This window comes from Plasmopara halstedii (assembly GCF_900000015.1).
Source record: "Plasmopara halstedii genome assembly, contig: Scaffold_816, whole genome shotgun sequence".
Lineage (NCBI taxonomy): Eukaryota > Oomycota > Peronosporomycetes > Peronosporales > Peronosporaceae > Plasmopara > Plasmopara halstedii.
In genome coordinates, this window is record NW_020187732.1 from 146,135 (window position 1) to 155,398 (window position 9,264).

The following is a 9,264-nucleotide window of genomic DNA, read 5'->3' on the forward strand; positions in this document are numbered from 1 at the left end:
CGTCATGATTGGTGATGAAATCGAATGCCTGAAACGCTTCATACATTTGGATTTATGTATATGTATTGATGTGTCGGGAAGATACCACAAGGTTGTTCCAACACGAGCTTCTTAAACGATCACAAATTCTCCGTGTATCACGGCTAATAATAAATGACACATCTCTTTTATACCAACTCAAATAAATCCCTCTTGAGCCGTATGTAGCACTTGATTGCTACCGTGTGGAGCATATAAACTACCTGTGAGCTCACTTGCTCTATTGATCGGGCGCTATATGGTCACATAAGTCTGCATCTGCAGTGACGGTGTTGTAATCTAGATCTCGCTGAGATTGTAACGAGGAAATTTCTTGCCGTAATGGAGTGAATTGATCGGCTTTGCGGTCCTCGCCTGCGCTATCAAATTGCTTTCCGCACCCAGTAGCCACTGCTGGCACGGGCGAACTTAACTGGCAATGTACGCCATCATGGAATCGCTTGCTCTGAAGGGCACGCACCGCTGTCAAGAGCTTTGAATTATCCTTCAAAACTTGATCTAACAATGTCAGAAGCTGAAGAGATGCCTCCTCACTGGTTACCTTCGTCGTTGTCATGGCTACCTCGGGCGTATCTAATATTTCTTGCTCAAGCTCTTTGATGTGCCTTTGAGCCTTTTCGAGTGCACTCGCGAGTTCTTCATTATCACTTCTGCCCTCTTCAAAACTACTTGAGGTTTCGAGTCGCTTGATTCTAAATTGCTCATGATGTAGAGCTTTTCCATCTTCCGCTGCCTCTTTGTCCAATATTTGAGCAATTTCTTCATGTTGCGAGCGGACTCTTTGCTTAACATCCTTGAGTCTCGCTTGCAGTTTATAAATCTGCTTAGATTCTTCATCAGCAGCCAGAGATCGCAACTGCTGAAGCTGAAACTCAGCAAATTTCGTTGCAGCACTGGACGTTTCAAGTTCATCCTGTGAGGTTTGCAGCTCTTTTTCAAGACGCTGAATAGCATCCTGGTAATAATCAAGCTGTCGCTCCAAACGCAAGCTCAGTGCATTTACACGACGAATCTCACGATACGTATCACTGGCTCCTACATCACCGTCTTCGCTTGCATCAAAGCCATCCACTGATATGCAGTCGTCTCCAATTTCTTCCTCATCACCAGAAGCATAGCAGGTCGAGGCAGAGTCGGTGACCACTGATGACCCTGATTTAGGGCTCGGTGGAATGCATAACATCGGTCTCTTTGTATACATCAGCTCCGTCACTTCGTCGTATAGCGAACGGTAGACATTGAGAAGTTCTTGCATCTCCTGCATCTCTTCGCTTGGTACAGTCGAAGCTTCGAGAATCGGCGTCTCCAATTCGTCATCTTCGCTTTCCAGCTGTGGATCGATGGGCACGCCATCACTCGCTCGGCGTCGCTCTTCCTCAACAAATGCCTTCCACTCGAGTAGCTCACAGAGTTCTTGCCGAATAAGATCATTCTCTGCCTCAGCTTCTTGTGATCGCTGCGATAGCTCCCTAATTTGATTTTCTTGCTCTTGAAGCTTCCTATGTATTTCACACTCCCGCTTCCCCTTGATGCCTTCGTCATCAGCAGAGTGTTCCTGATTTTCTATTTGATGGTAACGGACAGTAGCACCGCTGTATCGTTTGGGTACTGGAAGCTTTGACATTCGTGGGGCTGGCAGCCTGCTTGGTTTTAATTGTTGCGACCGTCGATCATACTTCAATCGATGAGGGTCAAACGTGACCTCTTTGTACTCCTCAAAGCGACATATCATACGATAAAGCAGCATTTCAAGGCGATCGCAGCGAACTTCTACCACATCACGCTCTAGCTGCTGCGAATTTTCTTCATTCAACTCCCCCCCGTCCATCGGAGGCCAAGCCCCACTTGCACGCAAAAGTTTTTGCATTATATCTAACGCTGGCTCCCATCGGTTTTGCTTCTTATCATTAACTTGAGACTTTGTTTCAGCCTCAGCAAACCCATTCACGTGCACAACATTTGACGGCTCCACATTAGGTACATCGTCACAAGGGGCAGAACCACTAATACGACCGTCGCTACGCAAAACTGCGATCTCTCGCATCAATTTCTCGATCTGCTCTTTGAGCACCGGTACCAGCGAGTCTGAATCTTCATTTTGAACGGCATTATTCTTAATGAATTTGGCACGCTGAGCAAATTTGAGCGTGCTCAATGTTTCCGTAAAGTACGTTTCTTCAGGTGAAATAGTAGCGACAATACTCGTAATAGCATTACCACCTAACGCATCTCTCAATAGATACGTAAGCTTTGAGTCGCGATAGTGCACGTGACGTTTCTGGCCGTTGCTTACATCAACTAAAGCCATAATGACATTGCCTAGCGCTGATAACGACTTATTGATCTGCGCAGCTTCCTTCAGACGCTTGCCTTGGACTCGTGTTTGTCGTTGTTTTTCACTACCTGCTAGATCTACTAAATGTAAACGTGAACGCCGTGTACGTTTCACACCCGCTGACGTGCGCTCTTCTACTACCAACTTTACTGAAAACACTGTGTGTGAACGCGAGCTTTCGCGGTTCATCTCCGTTGACGAGATATGTCTATTTTGTGCACCTAGCTGTAGCAAAGTCAATGCCTCTTGTTCACTCCCCACATCGATCTCCCGTAATTGATCAACATAAACCTCTTTATTTCGATCTTCTCGAAGATTTTTGGGCTGCTGCGCAGCAACAGAGCCACTAGGTTCCAACAAATCAAATACTTTTTCATTGTAAATTTCCAGATACGAGCATGCAAGGGTATACTGAAGCGCACGTTCCTGTTCTTGTCCATCATAGAATGCTGTATTGCGTTCTTTTGCTAGTGCTGCTAAGCGCAAGAACAAATAATCTAAAATACGTGGCGTCAGTCCACGTAACGGTGAGTGTCGCAGGTCTTGCCCAGCTACCATCGGTCCTCCAAGCATTGTAAATGATTTTCCCGAACCTGTTTGTCCATATGCGAAGATACTGCCATTATAGCCCTGAATTGTATTGTCAACCGCAACTCGTCCTACATCTTGAAATATCTCGTCCTGGTCGCAAGTCTCAATAAAGACGCGATCAAAACCAAAGCGTTTCTCCTGTTGTGATGACGGAGCCAACGTCACACCACGGTGATCTGGTGCGACCTCGACCGCTTTCTTTTTGTCTCGACTGGACGACGGACGGATACGAAGCAGTACGCGGATGTTCTCCGATTGTGTATCAGAACAGCTTGAGGATACAAAGCTTGAGGCAGCTGATATTGGTCGTAAGATAGTTGATGACACTTGGGCTTTCTTTTGAGTCTCTTTTTCCGGCGTTTTATTACTGACACTGACTGAAAATTGTAGTCTCTTCGTTGGACGCTTAAACCCAGGCGACGGTGTCTTGACTGTTCTGGCCACCTCAGAATTGCTAGCGCTTAAACTTACGGTTGGTGGCAAAAGAAAAGAGGATTTTGATGAGCGTTTACTTGGATTTGGAATACTGAAGAAAAGAACGATAAGAGACGTCGATGTTGAGTTAGTCAGATCATTACGCACCGAGACGATGGAAATGGCATCTCTCAGCGCCTAGGCTGACGCTCACGTAGTTGCCTTTTGTCTATACAAAAAGCGTAACGTAATCTTTCTCCAGCCGATAGCTTGGGGCTGGCTCCTTTCGAGAAGTTCGTCGTTGCACACACTCCTAAAGTTGATTTCAAAATGACGAAAGGCTACATATTTTTCAGAAGCTGAGTTGTAGCACATATACAAAAAGTGAAGTCAGACAGATGAGAAGTAATACGTAAAAAAATATAATATAATGTAATAGTACTATATTATCATACGATTCTGTCTGAACCTCGTGCAGTCAAGGTATACGAAATACACTATGCACTTATTCTTTTCATCACGATAGTATTTCAGAGTACTACATGCCTCATTTTATTGTGCATCAATTAAATTTTCCTTACATAAAAAACATCTGGATGAAAAAGTCTTCAGCGCGTAGTATTCTCGGATATACCGAAGATGAGGCAGCTAATACCGCTTCACAAAACAAACGGTGAACATGACACTTTTTATTATCAAATCAGATCCTACCGTGCGCCTTGCACAAAAAAGGCTTTGACACAGCGAGTCTACGCAAAATGAAATCAAAGCCTGGGTTCAAAGGTCAAACCTGAGTGAACCGCTTTTTACTTATTGAGTGATAATATAGGATAAGATAATTAGTATACAACAGCAGGACGGTTTGCGTCAATATTAGGATAATTTAAATAACGTCAATGAGAGGGATATGCGCTATCAGATCCAAACGCAAAAAAGAAAATTCGAGTTACACGTATTGCCAAATATACATCGTTTTTACACGTTGCACTGTGAGATATTAGGATCAAGTACCAGCAAGACGTATGATCGCCGGTGACATCTTCCTCGAATTGCGCAAGACGAACAATGTCTAACGCGCGAATCGAAGACTTCATGAAAAGTGGTATTTCGAGCAACTGTACCATGCGTGGAGGGCCAGCTGCTGCGTCGGTTGGGTTTGCGGTGCTTTTTGCTCAGAAAACTCTGATACTCGGAGTCCGCATTAACAAACGCGCAGAAGTTAAGTTATTGTGCTCCTACCGGGAGTGGAACCGAGAACTTTAAAGTTACTAGCACGGTTGATTCACTGTGCTACTTCAAGAGTACGCATAATTAGGATCGATAATTTGTAGACTCAAATTCTTGTGAACACTTTATTATTTCACGCAATAGCCTTTCTTGTCTGACGTGCGGCTAGCAGCCCACGTGTGGGTCGAACCTCTTCTACCAGAGTTTTGTCGTTTGTATGAAATATAAATGATTGTGCTATATTGTCTTGATACGATTGTACGGAAATACTCGCCTGATTACGCACACTCAAACTATATTGAGGAAATTCACACTTGATTTTTGAGACACCGTGCAAATGTGACAGCTTCGTCTGAATTCTCATTCCAATCTGTACTATACCATGTTTGCTCTCCTAAGCATACTTACACAAGAAGTCCGCCCTCATGGTCCAATAAATATGGCTCAACAAGCTCCCACAGCAGCAACGGTCGCCGCGACAGGCTCTATTAGGAGATTTCTCGGTGTAGACGCTGAAAAAGTATCCGATGATAAAGGTCTTTATTCTTCTCCAAGTACTGACCTAACACATCCGCCATCACCCGGCAATATACGGCCATGCCGCTCCACAATAAGGGGGCGCTCGCTGCGCTCGGCATATTCGCTGCACGAGTCTCGGACTTTTGACACTTTGCCATTGAGACCACGATGACATTCAAGTAGTCACCAACGAGCTGGATCTGCCTCATGGAGCTAGCTAGCTCTACTGCAAGCGCAAGAACCACGACGACGACAGCCCAAAACACACTGTGGTTACAGCTTGAATCCATCCAAATTCATCCACACGGAACGTGTATACAAGCCGGGCTTACTGGTCGTTGAAGCGATCGTGAAGGGCTCTTAGAAGACATAGAAGATCGGAGCTCCTACGGGCTTAGACGTTTGGAGCTAAACGAGCGCAAAAAAGTCGCTCCATAAGTGCTATTTTACTGACAGTTAATGACTCCGCAAGAGTACCGTGGGGAAGCAGTGGTTAAGCAAACCCAAACGATCCATAAGGAATGCCCCTTGCGTACTAGAGACTGCTTACATTGCCACTGAATGTCAGACTACATTCGCGCATTGGGTAATGAAAGTACACCGCCTTCTCTATCTAATACCTGTTCAAATCAGCACCATCGAAGCGGAATTCGTAGTCGCATAATTGATTAGATAAGTACGAAGCACAAAGAAGTCATCGAGGTGACAACCCATTCCCTTTAACTTCAATCATCTGCAACCACGCTCGTCTCCAAGTGACCGCTGTAACAGCTTCCGACCAAAATATATACTTACCGCAAGATCAGTCGCCCCCTTCTAGTATGAGCGCGACACAACGAGTGATCCTGTCTTTATTTAAGAAACTGAATGTGTGACAGGTCTGAAGCTACCACGACACTAAGGCACTAAGGCAATCTTGCCGAAGTGGAACCTCAAACTCCCTCAAGAATTTTGGCCGGGGTTACTTTCTTGTTTCACCAGAAACTGAACGCATCTTTGAAGCACCCGCGGCCTGCAAAACGTTTTACGAGGGAATATGCCCTCTGTGATCATCAATCAGTGCCGGCAAAGGCTCACTCTTTCACATCAGCTCTGTCGTGTATAGCGGCAATTTAAACTTTTTTTTAGAAACACGGCGTACGGCCAAGACTGTGTTAACCCAGATCCCGAAATCGTTAATTGAGTTTTGCCATCGCACTGCCTAGCTTGAGGCACCAGCAGCGATTCAGAAACGCGTCATTGGGGCGTAGCTTACCTACACTAAATGGTAAAGACGCTGCTCCTTCTGCAGCCGAGCTCCTCGCATCCGACTGTGCAAGATTGTGGTATGGATTCAGTAAAATCCTGGATGTGTCCGCAAAAAAAATTGTATATCACGACCGTGAATGGCCCGATCTCTACCTCATCGAGATAACTTATCAAAGCTTCGGCAACGGACCACATGTTGCGTTTAGCCAGTACGCTTTAAGTATCGCCTCATCATTTGGCGGTGTCACCATCGTTACATGCGATCTTTTATGGTCAGGGCAACTCGCCATCACACCCGGCTTCTACCTTACCCTAAAGCTATGCTTGGTGAAAAAGGATAATCATCTCGTACTTATCTAAATACATGTCCTGACGACGAAGCTAGACGCAATATTGCATTATTTGTATAGATCACAACCATCTTACAGCCAAGCAGGTGAGCCCTGACTTTGACGAGGGTGTTCTACATTTTGAGTAGCGTCTTGGCATAGAAAGGTTAAAATCCCTTGACAGCTTTCTGGTAATACTCAGGCACGATTGCCGGTTCACATCGTGTTTGTGCAAGCAGCTGGCTAGGCCAAGCCTTCCTGAGACTGAGGCACTAATCAATCAGCAATCGTTGTCATTTTTGCGGGATCTTCCCGTAGGTCCTGCATCTCAATAAAAAAGCCCTGAACGAGGTCTTTATCGGCGTTGGCATCTTCTTGTAGCGAAGTGCAGCCAATCGCAACGCGCTGAACGTCACAGACGACGTGAACTGAACGATCTGGGTTCAAAAAAGCTAGAACCGGAGCTTGAATGAGGCATCCTCACTGTTTGGGAGGTCGCTTCTTCGCTGCACCTCGATACTATTCGACATTCTTTTAAACAATAGATTGAGCCACCTTGGCAAAGCTTCCACTGTGTTTGTGCAAGTATTTGGTCAGACCATGCCTTCTCAACACAGAGACACTAGACAATCTATAATGGCCTTATTTTATGCGGGATCTTCCAGCAGGTCCTGATTCCCGATGAAAAACTTAGCCAACACTTGTCTAAATATGCGAATAACTTATTTAAGCGCAAATGCTGATGACGACTCGCAAGATCTTAGAGTGGTCCTTTACATCCGTTTGTTCGTGCTCTACATGACTATCGATAGGCGCATCGTCGGAATAGGTTCGTGCTTAGTTTCGATATAGCCTTAATAAGCGTCTCACCAGACAATCAAAGGTTTCTACCGTATTAGATAGTAATTTTGGCAAAACCACTTAACCCAGAGCATTCCGCTCGGATTATTGAGGGGGGTATCTCTGTCTCTTATCAGCATTGAATTTGATCATCAGTCATATCATGAACACTAGATAGTGAGCTGTCGATCATGCTGTTCTGCAGTATAGCCCTCGACAGAAAATCGGCGTTTTCGTCCTGACAGGGGAGTTTGTCGTGTAATTGACTTGGTCCTCAGAGCCAGAACATTGCATTTACCGGCGATGGCCCAATACAAAGGTATCAATGTGGCAGTATTAACACTCTCTTTTGTTTAAAGTACTAATCGGGTTTGGTGCGTGAAAGGAAATTTTGCACACTTCGCAGCGAATTTCTGAATTAGAATTGCTAACGGCATGTGGTAAATGTGCATATTTCTAACAAGCGAAGTAAAACGCATCGTGGACTCCTCGTCACCACGTCATTTTCTTTTCCTTACAACATAAATAAGAGGCATAACATAGCTGTCCCATCCCTCGTACTCAGTGCATCGAGAGAGCCTTGAGTTACAGAATTGTATATGATGGATGACAAACTCCAGCATTTTTTCCGTGATCAGTCATATCGTTCAGAAGCCTCACCGTTTTGGATTCCCTGCACATAATCCGAACTGAAACTAACGAAGTGGATCTTATCGCTTTTGCCGAAGATGGTGAGAGGGATTGACAGCCTTTCCATTTACTCCGTTCAAGAGTAAAGTTATGCCACACCAAGGATAAGGTCATACCTTGCATCCAATTCTAAGACAAAGCAGCGTTTCACGCTATCGAAATAAAAAACTTGACACCGCGGTCCACAGGGTCCCTCGACACAGTGACACAAGTCCGCGTCACTAAAGGACAGTGACGGTGTCACTCTACTGCGCATTCAGCGCCTCAGCATACAGCTTGCTTCCTTCGATCGTGGAGCGTCATGTATAACAACTCGACGCTCCAAAATCGATCAGGATCTTTCCAGGCTTGCCAAAGTCTTTCACGGTGTTTTTACGACAAGCTCGGCTTCCATACACGTTTCGTGTTTAAGAGCACGAAACTCTTAGGGGCTGAGCCCCGCTGCCTTCTACCTCTTTGAGTTTCAACAGAAGTTAGTTCTTCCCCAGTAGGGCGCCTCGCGCCTGCTGGACTTTGTCGTTTCCCCGTGACAATTAGACTGGTGAGTAGCGGGATCTCGATTCGATAAACCTTTACGCGCCTTACGTAGGGTGCGGCGGGGCAGCCGTAGCTTTGCGCTTAGACGAAGCATAATTTACGTCACCGACCTTACGTTCTTCACAAGAACCAGTACGAGTGTAGCGGATCGCAATCCGCTACCTCCAAGAGTAGTTGGAACCTTAACTCAAGGCTAATAAAAACTTTTCTGTTTAAAATGTAGATTGTGGTTATTTGTTTCATCTGTGGCAAAGCCGCCTGATTTTAAATGTATAGATTATTCTAAATATATATAGAAAATTCTAAAAACATGCATAACTACTGGCTTCCCAGCTGCGTACCGTATATTTATATGGGTGCAATCACACAATACCCACCTCGTGTGACACACACCCCTGTTACCAGGGTACGTGTTACCCCGTTACACTCTCCCTTAATAAGATTGAGAGCATTTACAGTTCCAATCAATTATTGCCTCAACGAGGCTTGCGTGTC

The 9,264-nt window shown here is 45.2% G+C and overlaps 1 protein-coding gene across 1 annotated transcript; it reads right to left on the reverse strand.

Moving 5' to 3' along the window:
- Nucleotides 1-259: 259 nt before the first annotated feature.
- PHALS_13976 (kinesin-like protein) lies at nucleotides 260-3,567 on the reverse strand (the record flags this gene model as incomplete). The annotated part of the gene is made up of 2 exons (XM_024729698.1): nucleotides 260-3,491; nucleotides 3,548-3,567. The coding sequence occupies 2 exons, from the start codon at nucleotides 3,565-3,567 to the stop codon at nucleotides 260-262; spliced, it is 3,252 nt and encodes a 1,083-aa protein (XP_024580049.1).
- Between the last annotated feature and the right edge of the window lie 5,697 nt (nucleotides 3,568-9,264).